At 50.1% G+C, this 24,388-nt stretch overlaps 5 protein-coding genes and 1 long non-coding RNA gene across 7 annotated transcripts; 4 read left to right on the top strand and 2 right to left on the bottom strand.

The window, feature by feature from the left end:
- Positions 1-626: 626 nt before the first annotated feature.
- Positions 627-4,023, top strand: LOC112894265 (BTB/POZ domain and ankyrin repeat-containing protein NPR5). Its single transcript, XM_025961914.1, has 2 exons — positions 627-1,640; positions 2,744-4,023. The coding sequence occupies exons 1-2, from the start codon at positions 1,107-1,109 to the stop codon at positions 3,725-3,727; spliced, it is 1,518 nt and encodes a 505-aa protein (XP_025817699.1). The 5' UTR covers positions 627-1,106; the 3' UTR covers positions 3,728-4,023.
- A 4,424-nt stretch (positions 4,024-8,447) lies between these two features.
- LOC112894012 lies at positions 8,448-10,279 on the top strand. Its single transcript, XR_003228933.1, has 3 exons — positions 8,448-9,210; positions 9,415-9,869; positions 9,980-10,279. It is a non-coding gene; the product is annotated as an uncharacterized LOC112894012 (long non-coding RNA).
- Positions 10,280-11,456: 1,177 nt separating this feature from the next.
- On the top strand, positions 11,457-14,856 carry LOC112892162 (U-box domain-containing protein 43-like). Its single transcript, XM_025959267.1, has 3 exons — positions 11,457-12,008; positions 12,287-12,587; positions 12,965-14,856. Exons 1-3 carry the CDS (start codon positions 11,754-11,756, stop codon positions 14,419-14,421), a joined length of 2,013 nt encoding a protein of 670 aa, XP_025815052.1. The 5' UTR covers positions 11,457-11,753; the 3' UTR covers positions 14,422-14,856.
- LOC112892163 (pyrroline-5-carboxylate reductase) lies at positions 14,777-17,777 on the top strand. The gene is made up of 7 exons (XM_025959268.1): positions 14,777-15,429; positions 15,542-15,590; positions 15,773-15,864; positions 16,539-16,611; positions 16,907-17,027; positions 17,098-17,203; positions 17,423-17,777. Exons 1-7 carry the CDS (start codon positions 14,809-14,811, stop codon positions 17,603-17,605), a joined length of 1,245 nt encoding a protein of 414 aa, XP_025815053.1. The 5' UTR covers positions 14,777-14,808; the 3' UTR covers positions 17,606-17,777.
- Positions 17,778-17,924: 147 nt separating this feature from the next.
- Positions 17,925-19,923, bottom strand: LOC112892164 (protein GDAP2 homolog). The gene is made up of 3 exons (XM_025959269.1): positions 19,591-19,923; positions 18,624-18,888; positions 17,925-18,338 (listed from the first exon to the last, which is right to left on the bottom strand). Exons 1-3 carry the CDS (start codon positions 19,844-19,846, stop codon positions 18,089-18,091), a joined length of 771 nt encoding a protein of 256 aa, XP_025815054.1. The 5' UTR covers positions 19,847-19,923; the 3' UTR covers positions 17,925-18,088.
- A 1,208-nt stretch (positions 19,924-21,131) lies between these two features.
- LOC112895650 (scarecrow-like protein 3) lies at positions 21,132-23,696 on the bottom strand. Of its 2 annotated transcripts, none has more exons than XM_025963630.1 (2): positions 23,500-23,696; positions 21,132-23,006 (listed from the first exon to the last, which is right to left on the bottom strand). In XM_025963630.1, the coding sequence occupies exon 2, from the start codon at positions 22,754-22,756 to the stop codon at positions 21,428-21,430; it is 1,329 nt and encodes a 442-aa protein (XP_025819415.1). In that variant the 5' UTR covers positions 22,757-23,006; positions 23,500-23,696; the 3' UTR covers positions 21,132-21,427. The 2 variants fall into 2 exon arrangements, with proteins under 2 accessions (XP_025819415.1, XP_025819416.1); XM_025963631.1 differs by lacking the exon at positions 23,500-23,696 and adding an exon at positions 23,090-23,405.
- Positions 23,697-24,388: the final 692 nt, after the last annotated feature.

Here is a 24,388-nt window from a genome sequence, read left to right on the forward strand (position 1 = left end):
GTCACTCTTCTGCCCAGGCCATACTTTTAATTTTTCCCTAGTAATTTGACATGCTACATAGACTCTAATACTATATCATGTACTACCTGTTTATCAATTCAACGGAAGCAAACAAAATTAGATTTGGATAGTTAGGAATCATTGTGATGTATCACCCGCTAGCTAGCAATAGCTTGTTCACGCCGGCTTTCCCAGTTTTTGCAATATAATAGCTGGCGGCACACAAGATACATGCATGTGTCGTAGCTTGAGCCAAGCAAGGATGATTGTCCCTGGTATTATGCTGCATTAAGATTTGTGACTTTCACCGGTCAAAAAACTGTCAAAGTAAGCAACTCTCTTAATTTTCGTCACACGCTACTGAATTATTAATTTCCGGGCCCCTGAATTGTAGACTCTGTTTGCGCATGTAGTAGGGCACGGCTAATATCTCCCCCCCCCCCCCCCCCCTCCTCTCTTTTCTCTCTCCTGACGGCATGCATTTTTAAACGCACCATACTAGTAGCAATTATTTATGCCCCCAGGCGGGCAGGACAGCCACCTACATTGCCCTCCTTCCTCGATGCATACACCGCAAACCCCTCCCTGCGAGACAGCCTCCAAAAAAATCTCGAGCATAAACAGTAACAGTAGCCCAGTCCACCTCTAGCTCTAGAGGGAGAAAAAGGAGGGGACAATAACTCGAGACGGAGAAAGAGGCCAGGGAAGAGAGAGAGGGGGGAGAGAGAGAGAGAGAGAAACAGGTGGTGAAGAGAGGAGAAGAAGAGAAGTGGTCACACGCAGAAGAGAAGATCAAAAGAGATCGGGAGATGCAGCGCGAGTTCGAGCTGCTGCAGCAGGAGCCCAGCCAAGAAAGCAGCAGCAGCAACCGCTTCCACTACCCCTCCCCCTGACTCTCTCAGCCTGTGTGGGCGGCTCAGTCCAAGCAAGCTGAGGAGCGAGCGAGACCGCAGCAAACCAAGCTGTGCTCCGTCCGTGCTGGCCTCCCTCTCTCCCCTCCGATCCGCCGTCTAATTCGCCAGCTCCACCACCCTAGCTAGCTAGCAGCGATTGAAGGCTAGGGGACGGAGCAGGAGATCGAGCAGATAGAGGGGCGGCGGCCGGCCATGGAGGACACCCTCAAGTCGCTGTCCATGGACTACCTCAACCTGCTCATCAACGGGCAGGCCTTCAGCGACGTCACGTTCAACGTCGAGGGCCGCCTCGTGCACGCGCACCGCTGCATCCTCGCCGCGCGCAGCCTCTTCTTCCGCAAGTTCTTCTGCGGCGCCGCCGCCGCCGACCAGGCCGCCGCGGCCGGGCCCGGCGCGCTGCTGCTGGACCACCTCAGCCCGCGCTCCCCTTCCGGCGCCTCGGCGTCCTCCCCGCGCGGCGCCGGCGCCTCCGCGGCCGCAGCGGAGGCGGCAGCGCCGGGCGCCGTGATACCCGTGAACTCGGTCAGCTACGAGGTGTTCCTGCTGCTGCTCCAGTTCCTGTACAGCGGGCAGGTGTCCCTGGTGCCGCAGAAGGGGGAGCCCCGGCCGGGCTGCGGCGAGCGCGGGTGCTGGCACACCCACTGCGCCGCCGCCGTCGACCTCGCGCTCGACACCCTCGCCGCCGCCCGCTCCTTCGGCGTCGAGGAGCTCGCCCTCCTGACCCAGGTAATTGTCTTAACTGCCTCGCTCATCTAACGAATCATCACCCACTTGCTGACGCCTTCTTGGTTTCTTCTTCATTGTTTCTGTTGCTCTTGAAAGAGATGTGGAAAAAAGAAAGAAAAAAATTCTTCTTGCCTTTTCTTTTTCGGCACTGCTTGCTGGGAAATTGAGGATTGCGGGGATCAAGATGGGAGTTGGGGTTGGTTATGTTGGGATTGGCGAGCATTCTGCAGCATTGATTTGATCTCTGTACCCCTGCTTCCGCTCCGCCCTTTTTAAATGAAGTGAAGGATGAGTAGCCGCAGCAGCAGCAGCAGCTGCAGGCAGTGGTCATCGTCGCCGTCGCCGCCAGCCTGCGCACGCGTGCGTACCTGCGCTTCTTGCTTTCTTTCTCTCTTTGTCCATCCATCTTTCTGTCCGTCCGTCGGCCTGCTGCTGCAGCGCTCGCATCCTTTCGTCCTCCCGGCCTGCTCGCTTGCTTTCTCCTTTCGCCCTTAGGGTTCGTTACACGGAAATTTCTCTTTTCCTTTCCGCCACTGTTGCCGCATCGCCCTCTCCCACCATGTTCTTCTTTAGGAGCATTTCTCTCCGACTAATGCCATTGCTTGCTGCCGCACTTACCTCTCCATCTTTCTCTCTCTTTTATGGTCACGCACTGTTGCTAAAATGCTAAGCGAGCAGCACAGATCGACAGTGATGGCTTTCCGTCATGCAAACTGTGCAATTAGCATTCCTGTCAGGAAAGGAAAGGTCCCTCTTTTCCCCACTGATTTGCAATTTTGGTCTAGGGTTTCGTCATGCTGGGTCTCGAATGCCTAGTGATGCTTGTTTAATTCCTCTGGTTTCCCCCAAAACTTTGCTCCCCAATCAGCACCATGATGCTCCCATACTGTTGCACCCCTTCTCTATATTTTATGCACAGGGCCAATCCACTATGCTTATCCGATTCTCTCAGCCAGAGCCAGCCCCAGCTCTCTCTCCCCTTTATATTCCATCCACCGCATGCTGTGCTCCATGCCTTTGTGCTTTTGCAATGCGCTACTTACTACTAGTCACAGTGAAAGCCAGCAAGGTCACACTGAAAATTTTGGTTGTTGCACTTGCAGAAGCAGCTGGCGGGGATGGTGGAGAAGGCGTCGATCGAGGACGTGATGAAGGTGCTCATGGCGTCGCGGAAGCAGGACCTGCACCAGCTCTGGACCACCTGCTCCCACCTCGTCGCGAAGTCCGGCCTCCCGCCGGAGGTGCTAGCCAAGCACCTGCCAATCGACGTCGTCGCCAAGATCGACGAGCTCCGCCTCAAGTCCTCGATGTCCCGCCGCTCGCCGTTCCTGGCGCACCACCACCCGCACCACCCGGCGGGCATCGAGGCCTCGTCCGCCGGGGAGCTCGACGACCACCACAAGATCCGCCGCATGCGCCGCGCCCTCGACTCGTCCGACGTCGAGCTCGTCAAGCTCATGGTCATGGGCGAGGGGCTCAACCTCGACGAGGCGCTGGCACTGCACTACGCCGTGGAGAACTGCAGCCGGGAGGTCGTCAAGGCGCTGCTGGAGCTCGGCGCCGCCGACGTCAACCACCCGGCCGGGCCGGCCGGGAAGACGCCGCTGCACGTCGCGGCCGAGATGGTGTGCCCCGACATGGTTGCCGTGCTGCTCGACCACCACGCCGACCCTAACGTGCGCACCGTGGAGGGCGTGACGCCACTCGACATCCTCCGCACGCTCACCTCCGATTTCCTGTTCAAGGGCGCCGTGCCGGGGCTCGCGCACATCGAGCCCAACAAGCTCCGGCTGTGCCTCGAGCTCGTGCAGTCGGCGGCCATGGTCATGTCCCGGGAGGACGCGCACACTGCGGCCGCGGCGGTCAATGCCGCGCCGATGTACAGCGAGCCTTCCGGGGGCGCCGGCCCCGTGTACAATGCGAGTGGCACCAACTCGAGCATGGTGAATCTGAGCTTGGACAACAGGATGGTGTATCTGAACCTAGGGATGGACGCGCAGTTCGGCAAGATGAGCGACGGCGATGACGGCGGGAGCAGAGGGCAAGGAGGCCCGTCTTCTTTGTTCTCCCCGCATGGCTACCATTGACAAGCCGGAGCTAGCGGCTGCTCTACTATCTCCTTGTAAGCTTAGATCGAACTAATTAATTACATGTTATTCATATCCACATTACAGGAGATGATGAGAATGGTGAGACAATCCTTTTGCCCTATCATCCTCTGACTCTTGGTAGAGATTAGAGAGGGACCGTGCATGCAAATTAAATGATGCATCATGTACAAGAGTATGTTGGTGGGTTAATCTTTTGGTGTCTTGTAGTTCTATTGGTGAGGGGTGTTGTTTTGGAAATTTAAGAGGTGTCAAGAGGTAAAACGGTTTTTGTTTGTTGGTGGGTCATGTGCCTTGGTAATGCATATACAAGAAAGCTATAACTTGGCCTTACAGTATCTTAATCTGTCTCATCAACCATATACCTTCAATTCAATCCTTTAGAAGTCGCACAAGATTGACTGAGCCATTCAATCTTCATGTGTGTTTGACTCCAGACCAATTTATAAATTATTTTCTTTTTTTCTAAGAGCCATGCACATATATAACTAGTATTCCTCCCTTAAAAATTGCAACATTTTTGCTAATATAAAAAGATAGTGACAATAATCTTTACTGTGTACTATATTTAACCGCATTAATGTAGATGTAAAGAACTTTTGGGGTGTGTGTGTGTCTGTTTCCTGTAAATGAGTGAACATGCATGTAAAGTAAAGGAAGCTTTTCATGACAAGCATTGCTGCTTTCAACTGTTTGTAGTGTGTTGTCTTTTGGAGTTATTTGCGGGTGAAATATTTTTTTTGAGTATTTGGCGCGCGCGATGGGCTACAGAGCCGGGGCCGGGGGTACACACACACACAAGCACAAGCATGTGGGGGATATGAAGAGGGAGACAACGAGAATCTAACTTGAGCTGTGAATGATGGAAGCGATCGATGCCGGTCAATGCTTTAACCTCACAGCCCCTCCCCGTTTGTTCTTATTGCAATTCTGGTCTGCTTCCTTGCATGTTACCACTTGCAATAACCAGTTTGCTACTGGGGACTTCCATTTTTCTTGCCATTCTTTTTTCCTTCTTCTATGTATCTTTTGTTCATCTTGGCCTTGCTTATTTTCCTCCGTTCATGGAGGTTCCAGCATATGGTTTCACACGCAGTGTCTTCTGTATCCAGTATACCAAGTATTAGGTGTGTACGTGAGAGAGAGAGACTATCTTGGCCAATGACAACTTTTAAGCCTTCTTGTATTAAGCTTATTTTTCGATGGCTGAATAAAATTATCTCAGCTAGCTAGCTGCACAGGCCGGGGAGAGAGAAGTGATGAGCAGAGGTGCTGTGTGTCCCCTCTTTTGCGCCATCTCTCCTTGATCAACAGTGCATGACTATTGCATGTATTGATTATAGAGACTCATCAGACTATATATTTATCTCTCAGCTCTCCGGCCGACCCCTGCTTGCTGCTGTTTCTCTCTCTGGTGGCTAGCTAGTGCAACGCTGCTGCTCCTAGCTTTCCATGAGACATGGCCTATCTATCTTTATGGCCAAATAGTGCCTGGGCTCACACGCTGCCAGGAAAATAGTAGGGTTTGCACAGCTGTGGACAAACGGATCCCTTGTCTTGCATGTTGCATGAGTGCAACACTGAGGGTGACTACACGACGCACACACCATGCATCCGTGCTGCATTCTAGCTACATGTACACCTCCCTAGCTTTCTCTCCCCACACAGGCTCTCTCTCTCTCTCTCTCTCTCTCTCTCTCTCTCTCTACCTCTCTCCACATGAGTACACTGTTAATTCCAAACAGATCAGAGCTTCCCGGGCTTGTTGTTCCTGTATGGCCTCCTCTCTTTTACTTTGGCTCCCACACCTTTACTTTCCATTTGTGTTACTGGTTTGTCTTCACAATGCAAAAGCTCTGCAGCTGATCCCCCACCCCCGGTTGTTACTGTTACTTGGTTCTGTGGCGAGCCAGGTAAGTTTTGCATGTGTGTTTGACTCCCTCCTGCATCCTCCAGAAATTAACAATTTATTTAGACCAAGAGATGTTAGGTGTGAATACTGGTACGTTGTATGATGCTGCACATCTATATATATTATCATATAGCATTCCCTGCCTATTGATCAGTTAAGATCTGTGCTTTGTTATGGTATGGGTGTTTTGTGTGTACTAATGCGTGAATAAATAAGCCCATAGCATGTGCATAGGTTCACAAAATAAAATCAGATCAATTCATAGTAACACTATCCTAATTTGTATCGTAGCAGCTTGCTGCTAGATATAAGAATAAGATAGCACAAGGGGGGCTATCAACATCAACTAAGATAGTGTGATGGAGAATCTGCGAGAAAAGGATTATCTTGGTTTATTACCTTTCTTAACTTAAACTTGTTTTGTGCTTTTCCTTATTTTGGACTTTCTATTGGCTCATTGTGTGATCTGTCTGCATTTGAGAACAGGCTATTTTGTTTCTTTGTTATAGATATTGTAGGTTTGACGTCCGCATCTGGTGACTTGTGAGGTCATATAGCAATTTTCTAAGCTCAACTTGTATGTGAATTGCACAACTGACTTGAACATTTTTTTAATATATGCTTATCTGAAGATACTACTGTATGATATGATCATCTTAATTGTGGTGGATGCGGTTCAAAGCAAATATCAAAATGTTATCCTGAAACGAAACAAACACATGTGACTAGCTAGTACAAAAAAAAATGGCGGATTGATATATATCACTGGCATATGTTTGCTAGTTCATTATTTGAGGTTATAATTTATTTTTCTTCTACCTTCGGGAATTATACTATTCACTAAATTTTTATGTCAAAATCATGCATTTCCTATAAATTAAACTAGTATCGCCCAAGGCAAGGCATTTCATCAACTCAATATATAATGTTAACATGTGTTGTGGATGTATCCCATAAGTGTGTGATTATGAAGTATTTATTACTTTCTAGTGTGTTATATGATCGTATGGCAGAAATAATATCATTTAGTGTTATAGATATATCATGTTAACATCTATGTTGGAAATTCTTTCACGTATGTTGTCTACCATATTAGTCCATCAGCCCACATAGGCTAGCAATATGATTAGAAAACATAGGGATAATAAATAGAGCTTCATGAAATATCTATTATTCAGGTTTATATATTATTGACGTGCGTATTTGCCCACATTTCATTACTATGTTCCCCTATTGAATCAGATTAGTTTTTGACAAAAGTATTTTATATTTTAGTTTGGTATCTAGAATACACTAGTGATTGAGGAGGGGTGGGGGTGTTGCTAATCAAAATGCTACAAGAAAAATGTTACTTCAAGTTATTTATGGTAGCGTTATAATTTAAAAGTAGACATGAAGGCGTGGGTTTGTTTTCATAATTGGTAATTTATATATAAGCAAGTGGGGAGGTACTTGGAGTTAAACTTTTAACAGTAGAGGTGGGTAATTGAGAAACAACTATTGGGGTGTTAGGTATATATAGTTTGTTTTTGCCTCTAACGCTATAGTTGGATAATTTAAATGAGAGCCATTGGTTAGTTTTTGTCGTCGTTGTCAATGAGGATTAAAGTCTACTAAATTGATATTCCTGTTGAATTCTCCTAACGCCTTTTTTGTGGAGTTTATTCATCCCTCTTTTGCTATCTCGTTCCGTTTGAGGATTAACACATAGGATCGCTTAGTTTGAAGTGAAGTATATATTAGTAGAAACCCAAAAAAAATATAGAAAATAGGGTGGAAACACACATTATAGGAAACCAGGAAGAGCATCTCCCATAATATTTTGACATTTACTACACCGAGCACAACAACGACATCCAGGAGACTCGGCAAACGATCGATCCACCTAAACGGATATACGAAATGGGCCGTAGATCACCGGGCTCAGAGGCCCACGTATCTTTTCCTTTCCTTATATACCAAGAAGGCCCACGTATCGTAAATCACTGTTATCTTCTTCTACTACCATTCGCTCGCTCACCAATTTTATTTATTTCATCAGGAGCCATCTCTTTTTATCTCACCTGCTGACCTGCTGCATAAGCATGAATGACAGACAAAGCTTTCTCTCTCCTCTCTGCGGATGATGAAGAAAAAAATATGTGATTTAGCAGGTCCGGTTGTGTCTGCGTCAACATCTAGTGCAACAGAAAGCTTCGCTTGAGAAATTACAAGAGGCAACCACACCTGCATGTACCGGTAGTCGAAAATTTGGATGTGAAAATGGCCTCAATCTTTTTTTAGATACAGGGAATTTTTCGCTAGATTTACCTTTTGAGACTTGTGCTTTCTTTTGCATATATCATGTTGCACTACCTATGATTCGAAACTTTATTCTTTCTCCACCTTCTTACTCTTATAACCATCATAGGACCAAAATGGCAATCAAGTGGTGGCCGAACTAGCACGGCACTTGGATTGCCAATTTCAAACATTATAGGTCCGGTAGCATTGCCCTTATCGCTGGCCAGTTATAGTTTGTTCTATTTCGGTCGAATTCGAATAAGTTCTGCGATTGTGCCGAAGTTTCATCAAACTATGTCAAAATTCTCAAATCCAATGATGCGTGCTCAGATCGATCACAAATGCTACGGTTAATCAAAACTTTTGACTTGGTTTAATTGGGAAGCTAAGGATCAAATGCAGCTAGACCCACATAAATCCTCGAGAAAATTTCATATTTGACACTGAAAAAATAAGCCATTCCTTTATTAGCTCTAAAAATTTTTGTTCCCTGTTTGACACGGACTTCAACTTTCATTTCCAAACTGACACTACGTTCCATTTTCCATCCATTCACCGTTAAATGCCATGCGAAAAGACCATTTTGCCTTCCTAGACATGGGCCCCACGGCTTCTTCCTTTTTTTCCTTCCTCTCTCTGTTCCTCTCCTCCGACTCTCCCATGCCCGAGCGCGTTGCCGCGCCGCTGCCGGCCCGATGGCTGCCGCGCCGCAGGGATCCAGCGCCTGCAGGGGCTGCGTGCCCGCCCGATGGGGCCACGAGCCCAGTTGCCGCCCCACCCCACCCCACCGACGGACCGCGAGCTCGCCTGGCTGCCGCGCCGCCGAGCCGCTAGGGCCACGAGCCCGTAGGGCCGTGAAGCCCGCACGATGCCGTCGGGCATGAGCTTGGCCCCGACCCCGTTGGCCAAGCGGTGGCGGCGCGAACTGGATGGCTAGGGCGGTGCCCGCGGCGTTGGCGTGGGCAGGACGGCCGGGGCAGGCCATCTCCCACGATGCAGGGGCCCGACGGCGGCGGTATGGCCGGGACGGTTGGGGTGGGCCGTTTCCCGCGGAGCAAGCCTAGGACGTTGGCGCAACGCGGGCGGGACGGCCGAGGCCCAGCCATCTCCCGCGGCGCAGGGGCCCGGCGGGGCAGCCGAGCGGCGGCGGCACGGCCGGGACGGCAGGGGCGGCCCATCCCCCATGTAGCAGGCCGGACGAGTCAGAACTGAAGGGAACACGAGGAAAGGAGAAACGAAGAAGCGGTGGGGCCCACGTCTGGGAAGGGTAAAATGGTCTTTTTGCATAGCAATTAACGGTGAATGGATAGAAAAGCGAACCGAATGTTAATTTGAAAATGAAAGTTGAAGTCGGTATCCACAAAGCTAGCTAGCCACTAGTCAAAAAATGTGCAAATTTTGTAACGCAGTCAGACACCCAGCATAAGTTCGCTTCACACTCTGCCTGGTTTGTTTGCTTAATCCGATGCAGTGATCGATGACGAACAGCAACCGTTTCCAGTCGCAATTGTACGACGGATGGACACGCAGCTAGCGACGTACTAACCAGACGCTGAAAGCCAAAACAGCGGCGTGCCCGGAACAAAGAAGAATCCAGTGTCTGGGTGGATGCACAGGAATTCCTGCTGCTGGGAATCGTAGGAAAACTTCAAGCGGAGGAGAGGAAAGGCTGCCGCTTTGCATCTGATCTTTTAATTTGCTCTTCGTTCTGGAGGGAACCAGATTCCCCGTGATCTGAACATCTCATACACGTCAAACTTTGAGAAAAAAAGGGAAGCTTTCCGACGTTCCACTTGGAGCTTTGCTTCCTCCAATCCTCCGTGCTCTGGCCGCCGACCAAACGCACCGCCGATGGCAGCCCTTTCTGTGCACCCGCTCGTGTCCCTCTGCTCTGTTCAACAAACTTTGATTCGATGCCGCGCAAATGTATGTGCAGCCTTCCACTCTTCTTCTTTCTGATTACGTACACGAAGAGATGAATACATTAGTTTTGTCAATTCGTCAAAGCTGTATGGGTCATGTCATTCATCATACAGGGAATTGACGAGTTGTCAATCTGTGAGTGCGCGCTAGAAAGGCCGCGGCACCTTTTGCCACCCTCTGCTTTCCATGTGTTGAGGATCCGTCGCAGGTCTTATCTGTAAGAAGACCAGGGCGGCAAGCAAGGAAGGCACCAGCAACACACTACTGCCCTGCACCTGGCGGCTTGCAGCTAGCTTCGCAATCTATATAAACCCTGCCGGGGTCTTGAGATCCCAACCAACAAGACAAGCCACCTACCCATATCCATCGTCAGTTAGAATCTGCATCATCGTGCTCTAGAAGCGAGGAAGAATGGAGAACAACGGCAACAGCCAGGCGCCACCGCCTCCACCAGGTCAGGTTTCTGAATAGATAGATCTCTATGACCAGCAGCACAGCACAAAAAACGCTTCAGTTTCTTGCTGCCTCTGCCTGGATTCTGACTGAACCCGTTCATGGCTTGCGTGGACGGCCAGGCTACCCGACGACCGCGGCGGGTGCGGAGCAGCAGGGAGGGAAGAAGGGGCGCCGGGGGAAGACGACCTCGCGCGGAGAGAAAGGCTTCATCGAAGGATGGTGATAACCTACTTTTACTGACTGAAAAATCTTTGCTTTTGGAGCAATCAATTTCATTCTCTGATTAAAGAAATCTGATTTCAGCATCGCGGCGCTGTGCTGCTGCTGGATCTGCGAGATGTGCTGCGACTAGCCACCTTATCATCTATCTCCATGGTTCGTTGGTACGGAGCATGATGCATCTTTCGGAAAACAAGGGGAGGCGTCGCGTTGTGTTGGTCTACAGTACATATAATTCCAGCTAGCTGCGTGGTTTCATGTTTAATTACCATGGTTGTAAAAATGTTGGCGTAGGGAGATTGCTAATAACTGATGAGACGTGCTGTGCGTGTGCATCCTTGTATTGTTCTGTTGCTTGGATTTGAACGAAGGTGCCGTGGTCTGGTCATTTTTACAGTCGTGAACCTTCCAGCCCCTACTTGAAAGTTGAAAACCTCCCTTCGCTGTCGTGCTCGTGCGCGTGGTTTCGTGAACCTTCCTATGCTTGGGAGCCTCATGGGCCGTTTGTTCTTAGAAATTGGGCTGTATGGAATTGGGCCGCAGCCGCTTTCTGCTCGGCCACGAAACAAGACAAGGAGCCCTTTGTTGATGAGATTAATGGCCTGGTATGGTAGGCAAATCTATCTTCTTCTTGCTTTGGCCTTTCCAGTCAGCACCGATGTCTGACCTGGTCGTGTGCGGTGTGCCCTTCATTTTCTCCGAGAACGGGTCAAACGCGTACGCTGCTGTGGCCGCGCATCGCCAAATCCGCCCTAGCATCTTACTGACGACAGCGACGGGCTGGGCTAGTTCCTTCCAGACACCTACGAAATTTAAAAATTAATAAAGGAAACAAAAAGGATTGGAATCATTGGAGGGATTCTTGCCTGATTCGCTGACTGGGATTTCGCTAACTGAAACTAGCACGGCCTCAGTTCTGACTGGCCCCCGCGTGTGGCGTGTGCGTGTCCCGCAAACCGGAGGCGGAGAGCGACCCCGACCCGGAGAGACGCAGCCACCCTATCCGCGGCCGCGGCCAAGTCGTCTCCTCCCCGCCCCTCCCCTTCCCCATGGACGGCTTGACCTCTTCGCCGGCTCCACCACAAAGCTACCACCTGTTACCTCTTACCTGCGTACAGCGGTCGCTGGCACTGCCGGCCGCTCTTGTTCTGCTGCTGCTTCGTTTTCTTCTCCTCGGCGCGCTGCCGGCGGACCGGCGGCTGCGGCGCTGCGATGCCGAGTACGGCGGTGGACGTCGAGGACCTCCTGGTCCGCGTCAAGAACGGCGACGACGCCGAGCTCGCCGGCGTCGCGCGGGAGGTGGCCGCGCTCGCCGAGGAGGGCAGGCTCGGGGAGGACGACGACGACGACGGGCTCCTCGTGCCCGCGCTGCTCGCGCGGCTCGCCGCCGCGGGCAGCGCCGAGGCCAGGGTCAGCGTAATGGCCGCGCTGCGCCGGCTCGCGGGATGCGTTGGCGGCGAGAGCAAGGTGAGACCGAGACTGACACCCGGTTTTGATTGTGCTCTTCCTTCTTAACCGTATATGCTTGCGCACGCTTTCTGTTCGATGCTATGCTCCCGGTGCGCTGCTAGTATGGTGGCACTTCGCTTGGTACGGTGGATCATGGCTGAGCTGCATTATGTTTCACTTTGGACTCTGTAAGCAGGGCATGCGAGCAAGCATTATGATTAATCAAACGAGTTACATCTGCTTGACGATCGCTCTTGTCACAATCACACTCAGTAATTCTCTCCATGGCTCTGCAGGAGAGGTTGGCTAGCATCGAGGCGCTTTCGAGCATTGTACGTTCCTTGTCAAGAGATGCTGATGAGAGAGGGGAAGCAATTGCAGTGCTATTGGATCTGTCATACATCCCACAAGTTCGGCAGAGGATCGGCAGGATCAAAGGGTGCATCGTAATGTTAGTCACATTGAGGAACGCACATGAATCAGGCACCAATGATGATGCAGAGAAGTTGCTGCACATCTTGTCGTCCAACCCACAAAATGTGCTGTTGATGGCGGAGGCTGGTTATTTTCGACCATTGATACATTACCTAAAAGAAGGTATTAGCTCTTGTACTATACTTTAACCTGACCTTTTTCAGCATATGTTTCTAAGAACACGCATCTAGAATTAGGCATTCGCAATATTCCATTTCATACAAAGCACTCCAAATGGTGCACAAAACTCCAAATTTGGGCTCTTGTAAGAACAATGACCACAAGACTACATGCTAACTGTTACTTGCTTTGTCAAATTTATCTACCAAGAATTTTGGTTCGGTCGGTCCGTTCCACCTATTCTCCTCCAGATTACAATACTTTAGCACACACTCTCAGAGCAATTTGACCTTATAAATTGGAATACCATGTCAGACAAAATTTTCTTCACTCTATCTAACCATATGATCAACTACTTCATTCTCCTATTTACTTTGCAGGTTCTGACATGAACAAGGTCCTAATGGCTACTGCTATTTCAAAGATGTTCCTATCTGAGCATATGAAATCTTCCCTCGGTGAAGATGGAGTTATCGAACCCCTTGTGCAAACGTTTAAATATGGAAATCTTGAAGCCAAGCACTCAGCCTTAGGTGCCATACGCAATCTCTCTAGTTCTCTACAGAATGCAGAACTTTTGATAAATTCTGGAATAACAGGACCACTGCTCCAGCTCCTTTTCTCTGTGACATCGGCGCTCATGACCCTCAGAGAACCAGCCTCAGCTATACTAGCAGCTATTGCACAATCTGAACGTATTCTGCTTTATAAAGATGTAGCTCCTCAGATGCTCTCACTTCTTAATTTGTCGAGTCCAGTAATTCAACTTCATCTTCTAAGGGCCCTGATTAGTATTTCTGGGCACAAGAATGCTAAAAGAGCCAGAAGTAAAATTAGACAAAATGGTGGGGTGCAACTGCTTCTGCCTTTCCTAACAGAAAAGAATGTGGAGATCAAAATTGCTGCTTTGGATTTAATGTTCCATCTGTCAAAAGATTCTTCGCAAGAATTGGCTGAACAGTTCAGGGAGACCCATCTAGATATTTTGGTAAAGATCATCTCTTCACCTACTTCTCGAGACGAGAAGGCTGCAGCTGTTGGTATCCTAAGCAACCTCCCAGTGACGGACAAGAAGATAACTGAGATTCTAACACGAGCGAACTTGCTTCCTATTCTGATCTCCTTGTTTGAAGCGAACATCACAGCTTCTGTGACACCTCAAAGGATGCGTTTACTTGAGGGTATTGCTGGTGTATCTATTCGGTTCACAGTTACCTGGGATAAGAAACTACAGAGCTTAGCAGTTGGATGCGGGGTGGTTCCTTGCCTTATCAAGTTGCTTACAGAAGGATCGGTAGACGCCAAGTCTAAAGCAGCAACATCCTTGGCTCAATTGTCTCAGAGTACAATGGCATTGCGTAAGTCAAAATCACCAAGGTGGCTTTGTGTTCCTCCATCAGCTGAATCCTACTGTATTGTTCACAGCTGCCAATGCACTGTCAAAGGCACTTTCTGCTTAGTAAAAGCCGGTGCCGTCAAACCTCTGCTACGAATACTAGAAGGTGAAGAGCGTGAAGCAGACGTAGCAGTGCTGGAAGCACTGGCAACCCTTATGCAGGATGAGATTTGGGAAAACGGGAGCAGGGCGATAGAAAAGGCATCAGGTATCCATGCTCTTCTGAGAGTTGCCGAAGCAGGCGACTTGAGTTCCCAGGATAAGGCGATATGGATGTTGGAGAGGATTTTTCGGCTTGAATTGCACAGGGAGCGGTACGGCGAAATTGCGCAGGCCTTGCTCATTGATCTGGCTCAGAAAGGAGATCCTTCCCTGAAACCAATGATCGGCAGGATACTGGCTCACCTGGAGCTGCTGCAAACACAGTCTAGCTATTTTTAAGCGCTGAGATGTTGATGCAGTGACTGGTGGTGGTGGGAAATGGCATGGGTAACCAGAAATGTGCAGGCTGCCGTTGTGCCGGGCAATGGCATCTGACTATGCTGTTGAAGAAAGATTGTAGTCAGCAGGGACGATCTCTTTTGAACCAAATGGAGTTCATGTGAACAGGTTCCAAGTGGCGCATCTCACTACTTCACCAGAAACTTTCCTTCAGGACTGCACCAGATTTTAGCTTCATTGTATGTTGTTTGTAGCAGATTGCGCAAAAAAGGTAGCGTTGTTTTTCTTGTAGATCCAATGATTTTCTCTTGAACGAAGAAGAATAGAAGATGTAGGTTGTGTAGTTAGCGACATGGTGCTCCTCTTTCGTCTGTAAAGTGTAAAGTGATGATAGTGGTTGCAGATAGAGTATACCAACAGATTAGCATTTGTGCAGCAAACTCGTTCAACAGCGAGATGCTTGTGAGTCGCCGTGATCATGACTGGACGGTGTGTCCATCTCCCCGTATGCCCCAGCACAATAGAGACACCGAAGATTTGATGCGCCGAACACATGTCAGATGCTATCTGGAGTTGAGCATCGTGGTGGCGTACCGGATGTCCTATGAATCCGGCGAGTGGCAGCCGGCGAGCCAGATTTGCAGCCGCAAGGCGACGAAATCCGCTCCCATTTTTACCATAAAGCCCCCGCTGGATCGTCAGAAATCTCTCGTCGGCCCCTGCCACTTGCACAAGCCCCCAAACCCGCTGCGCTCCGTCCCCCACTCCGTCTCCCTCGCAATGGCGGCGCCGCCTCTCCAGCCCGTGCCACCTCCCGCGGCCGTGAACGGAGACGCGTTCCGCGTGGGTTTCATCGGCGCGGGCAACCTGGCCGAGAGCATCGCCCGCGGCGTCGCGGCGTCGGGCGTCCTCCCGGCCTCCGCCATCTGCACCGCGCCCCACCGCCGCCCCGAGCGCGGCACGGCCTTCGCCTCCATCGGGGCGTGCCTGCTCGACACCAATGCCCAGGTTTCACGTCGTCGTCTTCACCCCTTTGCTCGAGTCCTCTTGATTGTGTATACTCCCTAACCCATCACGGTAAATACACCCAACTCTTACGCGAATTTTAACCCCGTGTTAGGTTGTCGACGACAGTGATGTGATTGTCATCTCCGTGAAGCCTCAGATCGGTAAGTGGCATCCAGTCCTTTTTGTTGGACATGTTGTTTTTCGGGGTCCAAAGGAGTTAATTGTGCAATCTTATCATATCCCGTGTTCCATGAACCATTCGTTGCCGTGTCCTACTTGTTCTCGATATTTGTTTTAGTTTATGTATTCATTGTTTTGATGTTATGCGCACATCAAATTGCAGTAAAGCAGGTTCTACTTGAACTGAAGCCCCTGCTGTCAGATGAAAAGCTTCTGGTGTCTATTGCTGCTGGCGTCAAGATGAAAGATTTGCAGGTCAGCATGCTTTTAGAAGACAATTTTCTCATCTCAGTCAACTTGGTTGTACAACTAAAAGTGCCTGAACTTAAAATGCCCAATGGGAATGCATTTTTTTTTCATATATCTGTATTCCAGTTTACCAGGGTAGTTCAGTACACAAAGCCCCTAGAGTTGTGTTTTGGATGAATCACACTATCATGTTAGTTCCTACCTGAATTTCATTCACAAGGCTCTGTTTCCTACCATTTTAAATCCATAGATGTATTCTGCTTCTTTTTTCTGGAGTTGGATTTTTTTTATTCGATGGGGGTATTTCATCATCGCAACTTTCCGATTAAAAACTGTCATACAGATCTATGATTTGCAGTACATGGAAATTAATTTGTATGTCTATATTGGATATATTGTGTTCAAAATAATTTCTTAATAGACCCCATTGAACTTGTAGGATAATGCTCATTTTAACTTTCAATTAACTAGTAATTATTACTTCATCGTTCAGTATGTCCAATTCTCAGCATGACTATTGCTACTAACACTACAGTCTACAAGCAACAGCTTATCCCTATCAGTTTGTAAGCTCTGCTACCCAAGTACTATTATAGTATTGTTTTCTCCAGGTCAACATGTTGTATGCTATGCTGGAATACTATATCCTGAGACCCTTCCTCCCTCCCTTTTCATTTCAGGATTGGTCTGGTCAACGGAGAATTATTAGAGTAATGCCCAACACACCTTCAGCTGTTGGACAAGCTGCATCAGGTAGCATTTCCTGACAACCCACCAGCCACGTTTTCCAGTATAGTTAGCTTTATACATTTTAACCTATCAACTATAAGTGAATTGTAGTATGCTTCTTGAAGGAATGAAAATTGCTAGGCAGCATCTATCATGAAGTGGCTGCTTTGTATGCTTAATAGTTACGGTCGTAGCAAATTTGGCTTCAGGATGCTTCCACTGTGGAAACTTTGAATTATCCTTTTTTAGTGCTCGTAAATGAAATTATCAGGGAAGGTAACAAGATGCAACAGTCTCTGATGTCTTTGCTGCTCCTCAGTGATGTGTTTGGGAGAGATGGCTACTCAGAAAGATGAGAATCGTGTAAGAAGTTTATTCAGCGCAATTGGAAAGGTTTGGACAGCTGAAGAGAAATATTTTGATGCTGTAACTGGCCTGAGGTATGTAGCTGATTATGCATACATGTGATCAGTTCGAGAATGAAGCTGAACTTCCTTCTTTTCAACACAGTGGTAGCGGTCCGGCCTATATTTTCTTAGCAATAGAGGCCATGGCTGATGGTGGAGTCGCTGCTGGGCTTCCTCGGGACCTTGCACTTGGTCTTGCATCTCAAACAGTTAGTGCTCATTACATTAAGATTGGCTGTGATCCGCTCTTTCCATATGCTTTTAAGTCACTTGTCTCCTGATAGACTTTTGTATTTTGCTTCAGTAAACTGAGTTCCTTTATGCTTTACATATTCAGTTTACTCTACCGTTGTCTTCTGTTTTATAGTGATTTCTGTTTATCATCGCACTTTCTCATTTACTGTTTTTGGCTATTATCTGCTATGTAGGTTCTTGGTGCTGCAACGATGGTGAGCGAGACAGGAAAACATCCAGGTCAACTGAAGGATCAGGTCACTTCTCCAGCAGGGACTACTATAGCTGGGGTTCAGGAGCTCGAGAAGGGTGCGTTCCGTGGAACGCTGATCAGTGCTGTTGTTGCTGCCGCAAAGCGTTGCCGCGAACTGTCCTAGATCTAGGTTGAAGTTCATTTTACCGGATTTCGACAGTTGCATTCTGTTGATATATTCGCGTTGAACGGCAAAGTGTGGATTGTTGTGATGATAACTTGGCAGCTTTTAGAGCAGCCGTGATGTTATCAGTTAAACATGTTTTGCAGAATCAGGTGGCATAGGGTTAATTATCTGTTTCCTTGCTAAAATATAAATCGTAGTGCTTAAGTGCTTTCAGTTTGAAAACTAGCAAAGCTTTGTGTCACCTTACCACATGTATTGAACCGGAGTCTGCCCATAGACACGAAGTTGCACATCAACCAGAGTTGTAAACTGCAGATTTTAAAATCACAGCATATTGCGTCTGCTCAAAAGTTTTACAAAAAGTTCAAGACATGACTGTATAAGCAAAGGTTTTTACATTAACCTGACATCACACATCATAGTCCACTATTACTATACAAATACAATCATCTTTTAAGCATTTGGCTACAACAGAACAGTTCACATGTAATTTTGAGAATACCATCGATCTTCAGGAGCCCACTTATTTTCATATCTTCCAAGCGAGTATCCCACAGCAGGTACATCAGCAAGATGCAGTGGATCAGGTTCTATGCCATAATCAGTCAATGGTCGGTGCTCAAGAATCTTATCGTGTTCAACAACAAAATCTGGAATTTCAACTACCCCTTTTCTTATATCTCCCCAGAGGTATTCTAGTCGACTAATGTACTTGATTTTCCAATACAACCTGTAACAGAATAACTATCAGAGGTCAGGAGTCAGGAATCTGTTATATTCCAATATTCTAAATAAACCTTCTATTTGATGTATTCATCTTATCACCAAAAGGAAAATGATCAGTAGGAATATACAACGTGTATGAGTATGGCAATTTTTATTAGGGTTTAGGGTACAGCAAGAGGATTGTATTCAGTTTTGTGACATCCTCGTTTTGTTTAAAGTGTCATTGTGAAACAACTTAACTACTTCCAAATTAGCGTAGTGCATGAGAACTATATGAAAGAGTACTGACCCTCCACTTAAGAATAGCCTGCCAAGAGTGGCAATGGCCAACCTGGAGCGAAGTCCAGGATGCAAGAAGTAGAAAACTTGAAGCCTTTCCTTGTATTCAGGTGGAAGGTCCTCATAAATTGTCCTCAAGATTGACATCCCAGGGTTGTTGTCATCTGACTGCACAGTGCTGTGAATGTACAAAATGCAGAATGGACCCACTGGTAATTCAGTTTGGAGCTTGTGGAACACATACTTCTTCAGACGTTCACCATCAATTACTGGCGCTGGAAGTCCACATTCCAAAGTAAATGTCATGTTAACATTGACAATGAGAAAAATCTGGGGAGCAATATCATGGTAAGACAAAGATTACCGACTTGTTAGCAGTAATAGTGAAGGAATAAAAGATCTACTGATATACGCGTTGGCACTAATGTAAGCTAAACAGTAGCAGATAGATCATCCAGATTGAAGTTTAAATGAATATTATGAAAAAAAATGCCTTGTGGTGGTAGAGGAACTTCAATATAATAGAATAAGCCACCTTCATCAAATTTATCATTTAATGCATGTAAAAGAATGTGTAGATGTTCCGCTGGAAGTCTGATAAATTTATTATCACTTCAATCAAAAGATCCATGTATCCGACCATTGTGAAACCTAGCACTGACATGCATTGAATATAAGTCAATTTGTACATAGTTCTGAATCTGTACCACCAAGTCATTTAGGGGAAATCAGAATCCCGTCTAGCAAGTACTCCACTTTATATTTCATACACAATTGCACATCAACGCAGCTACAAACTATCGGCAAACATGAGATTTAGCTCGAACAAATCGTTACTGGAAGTCACGCATAAATCAACAGATACTACAGGCGCATCAAGTATCCCCAATCACTAATAACCGACAAAACCCCTAAAAGAGCGGATGAGGGACCGTAAGTGGGGCGATCGATGGAAGATATGGGGTGGATTCCCTCACCAGGGAAGAACTTGCCGACGACGCGGACGATGTTCCGGCCGGCCCGGTCGGTGCCCTGGACGCGCACGACCTGGAGCTCCTCGAGGTCGGAGAAGCAGGCGTCGGCGTCGGCCTCGGAGAGGTCGGGGAGGCAGTCGTGCCACTCCTCGCGGTCGGCGGGGGTGAGGAGCGCGGCGCCGGCGTCGGTCGCGAAGTCGGAGCCCAGCACGAGCACGGAGAAGTCGCTCTCACCGCCGGCGGCGGAGCCCGACGCCATCGCCCTCCGCTCTGCTCTGACTCGGCAAGCCGGCCGTCCACTTCCGACCGTCGCGGCAGCTGGGCTGTGGTTGGGGAAGTGACGCGATTTTAGGCCGCGACGGGGTGGATTGTAATTTGTATCGGGGGCTATGGCTCAGACCGGGCCGCTTCTAGCTAAGCCCGTCCACTTTTATGGGCCGCAACGCTGTTTGTGTGGATTTCCCAAGCAAAAGAGAAAGATGCCTGCGGTGCGGTGGACAAGAAGCATTTGGGCTGTCCTTTTGTTTTGGGCTGGCCTCCTCTCTTCTCTTTCGGGTAAGGGTCTTCTTCAGTGTCGTCGATGTCTAATCTTATTTCCTCTGCGTTTTGTTTTGGACAGATCTCTAGTATCAGACACTGCCCAAAAAAAGGGGGAGCAGAAATATCAAAGGCAGCAAAAGTGCTACAGTGGCAGAAATCAGCAGCAGCACTCTAGAGCCTCCAAAGTTTCCAAACAATACTATGCTACGGTGGCATCAGCACCTGCACTTCCAGGAAAAGAAAAGAGAAGCGTCCATTTCGGAGAGGGAATCCTCGCCGCATGTCAAAAAGGTGTACAGCACCCGCCATGTTTTCGCAGAAACAGCAAGACTGCAAACGTTTTTGTCAAGCGTAATTGCATGCAGTCCGCGACTCCGTCCCAGCTCCACTTGGATCATCACTTTCTTCCAGCTTTCAGCTTTGTATGCTATCAGGAGCTATTCAGCTCCAAAAAAAAAACAAAGAAAGAAAGATCATGTCACGCGTGATGCAATGCTGCGTAAGCCATTCTTCCTTTCAGAAGAACCAGATTAGGCACGCGGCTCCGTGGAAGTTCCGACAAGGTGACCTTTGGCCGGTTTCCTCCGACGCGTTGAATTTTCGCTGCAAAGTCCAAGCTGCTGTTTTGTTTCTTGCGAAGGTCCAAGCTGTTGAATCGATTCAGATCAGACGGGGAGGTTTCAGTTTCAGAGCGTCCAAGCATGGCAAAAACAGAGTGCCACCCCTGCTTTTGCACGACACCAAGACTCAATTCCACCCAAACTTTACGCCTAAAGTCACAGATGGCGAGATGCCTCTCCACTAGCTATGCTCATCATCAGCATCACCACCCTTTACGTAACTCGTAAGAGATGGATTCACGTTTATGTAGTGCCACGACTACTTTTGTTTTTTTTTTCCAAATGCAAATCCTCGTTCCTTGATGTAACCAACATCGGCATCATGGTGGATGTCTGGATGAACTAAACAAAAAAGCACCAAAACAATCCAATCACTCGATCGAATTTATGGGGGCAAAAAAAAAAAGGAGATTTGTTTAGATCATTCCTAGGAAAGTTTATGCATTTCATCCAGAACGGAGAGGATACAGTTACTACGGAGTATGAACAAAACAACACATGGCAACCGACTTCGCCTGACCTGAACACGACACCACCCTAAGAACACGGACCAAAACAATACGTGACGAGCACCTGACGCGAGTACCACGAGCGAATCTACGTCTCCCTCCCACAAAATACGGGAAGGGCTTACAGGGCGGCACCGGCGGCGCCGTGTCGGTGCGTGCGTCGTCTGGGGGTCAGTCGAAGCGGCGGCCGCGCCAGGCGGAGACGGAGAAGATGGCGCGCTCCTGCCAGCACAGGAAGAAGGAGCCCTTCTCCTCGCGCACCTTGAAGCCGTCGCAGCCGAGGGCCTGCGCCGCCCGCCGCGCCTGCAGCAGCGCGTAGTAGCTCAGCGGCACGCGCCCGAACCCGGCGCCCTCCATCCGCGCCGCCCACCGGTCCAGCCGCTCGTGCCGCTCCCGCCGCTCGCCGCCCTCGCACGCCACGATGTTCTTGATCTCCTCGCCGAGGAGCCACCGCTCCACGCGCGCGCGCTCCACCGACCCGCGCGCCGCCACCACCTCCAGGCAGTCGAACAGCGCCGCGTAGTAGTTGAGCGCCTCCACGAACCGCTCCGTCAGCGCCGCCGCGTTGTGGCTCGCCTCCTGCTCCGTCACCACCATCACCTTGGGCGACAGGCCCCACAGCGCGCCCAGGAACGCGTCCGCGCGCGACGTCGACGGGGACAGCCCGGACTCCGGGCTGCGCCGGTCCTTACTGTTGCTGTCCTTGCCGTTCGCGGCCGAGTCGTCGTCGGAGGCGAGGAGGCAGTGCAGCTGGAGGCTGGAGGTGATGGCCAGCGCCTCGCCGGTCTTCACGCGGAGGGACTCCACGTCCAGCGCGTCGAGCCGGGACACCACGGGGTTGAACTGGAAAGGCACGTCCAGGCGCTCGGCCTCCTTCGTGAGCACCATGGCCGTCTGGGTGAGCACGTCCTTGTGCTCGTGGACGGCGGTGAGGCGGAAGTGCGGCGGGCCCTCGGGGCGCGCGGCCAGGAGGTGGAGGAGCTCGAGCCATTGGGTGGCGTCGGCGCCGCCGAGGTCGATGACGTGCACTATCTTCTCCGACTCCATCGCCTCCAGGATGGACTGGTTCGCGGCGGCGCCTGCGAGGCGGAGGAACGGGCAGAGGTCGAGGAAGTGCCGGCGCGCGGCGGCGAGCTCGGCCGCGGTGGGCGCGGCGCGGGGCAGGAGCAGCGCCCGGCAGAGGCCCGGCCACGCCCGGAGCGCGCGCCGCGCCAGCGCCTCCGCGAAGGCTGCCGCGACGCGCTGCATGGCGTCGCCGTCGGGGGCGGCGAGCGAGGCGATGTGCTCGAGCGCGGCGTTGGCGGCGTCGAGGCGGCCGGCGGCGGCCGCGGCGGCGCAGTTAAGGAGGAGGTGGATGAGGCAAAGGCCGCGCTCGTCGGAGCGGAGCTCCCGCAGCAGCCAGGGCGGCGTCGGGGCGGCGGCCGGGTGGAGCGGCATGTTGGAGAAGTTGTGGAGCGGGGAGGATGTGACCGACGACGAGGAGCCTTCGTCCTGGACCATGAGCCTCGCCAGCTTATTCGCCCGCCCGCCCGTCGTCCCCGGCAACTTTTATGAAGCAAGCAGAAGCAGGCACCACCGCACCGCACCAGGCAGGGCAAAGCTTCGACCTTTGCTGCTGTTTGTTGTGGATTTATACGACGGAAATGGTATGGCTGAGGAACATTTGATGGCTGGTCCGGGTGGCAGCGCCAAGCCAAGCGGGTAAAGTCAGTGGGAGTAGGCGGAGGCGGCCTGGCAAAGCCTGCGGCACCTGCATGCGGAGAGAAACGGTGTGAGGAAGGAGACAGGGCAAGAGATTAAGGGAATCCACCAATAATCTGAGGCAGCTTTTACATAGAAAAAAATGGACGGATTGAGCAACGAAAACGAAACTCTTATACAACATGCTACAGTGGCATATATTTTAGGGAGAAAGGAGGAGGAGAAGAAGAAGAAGAAGAGGCGCCAAAACGGAAAAGCCAAGGAGGTGGCACCAAGCAGGAACAGCTCGAGAAACAAAAATACAAGCCGGGGACGGGGAAGAGGACAAAGGGAAATCACTGGGTGGGCAGCAGCAGATGCAGAGGCGCCATTTATTTCATCAGGCAGCGCGGCAGTAGTGAGTCGGAGGTGGTAGCTTTATTGCTCATGGATGATGAAAGGGAGGGGGGGGGGGGGGGGCACGCGCAGCAGCGCCACCATCGCCGGCTCAGAAGCAGAAGCGAACAAAAGAGAAGAGGGGAGATGCTTGCTTGGTTGCTCACCTGGTCACCTCGGGTCTTGCACGCGCGCTTGCAGGAGGGAGGGAGGGAGGAGACGCGGACGCAGATCGCTGGCACGGCAGGGCAGAGCAGCAGGAGAAGAGACGACGGAGACGGGAGGGCGGCGGCCGGTGGAGTTATAAAGAGAGATGGCGGGGCGAGCAAGAGGAGGGAGATGGCCAGACGGGGAAGGAAGGAAGGAAGGAAGAGGAAGCAGAGGGAGGGTGTCCTGGACTTTTCGTGGCGTGTGCGGTGGGGTGGCGACAAAAAGGTGGCTCGGGCTTTTGTCCGGACCTTCTATTCTTCTCAGTCTACGTGGACGCACTCGCCGTGCCCCTCCTCGCTCGCTACGCCACAAAAAACAAAACTGCTCCTTGTTCTTGTTCTTTTCTCTGCACAGACCCTGGCGGTGGCCGGATCCTCTTGCAGTTTGGTGAGGCGAGAATGATTCTGAGCGACACGCGCTCATCTTACCTGTTCATCATCGCGTCTGCCTAAGGGTCCGTTTGACGCGGCTCCCGCCGCCGGCAGCTCCTGCGCCGGAGCTGAGGAGCCGCACCAAACGCACCGGCGAGTAGAAGCGCTTCTGCGCAGGAGAGCCGGGAAGGACGAGGAGGTGGAGCAGGCGGAGTAAAGAAAATCAGCTCCAGCTCCGGATCCGGCTCCGTCCTCGGAAAAGGGCTCCTAACGCTTGCCCGCAGATACGCTAAACTGGTTGGAGTTTTCTTTCTGGTTTTCTTGCAAGGATTTCTCTGTATCTTTTATACTGGTTGTCGGAGGATTTCTCTGGCCGAGTGACGAAATACACCCGCCTAATCCTAGTTTAGGATGAATTTGGGAAAGTCAACAAACGCTAGATCAAGAGGTGTATGAACATGGAAAGCACATAAGG

The sequence above is a fragment of the Panicum hallii genome, chromosome 5, assembly GCF_002211085.1.
Source record: "Panicum hallii strain FIL2 chromosome 5, PHallii_v3.1, whole genome shotgun sequence".
Lineage (NCBI taxonomy): Eukaryota > Viridiplantae > Streptophyta > Magnoliopsida > Poales > Poaceae > Panicum > Panicum hallii.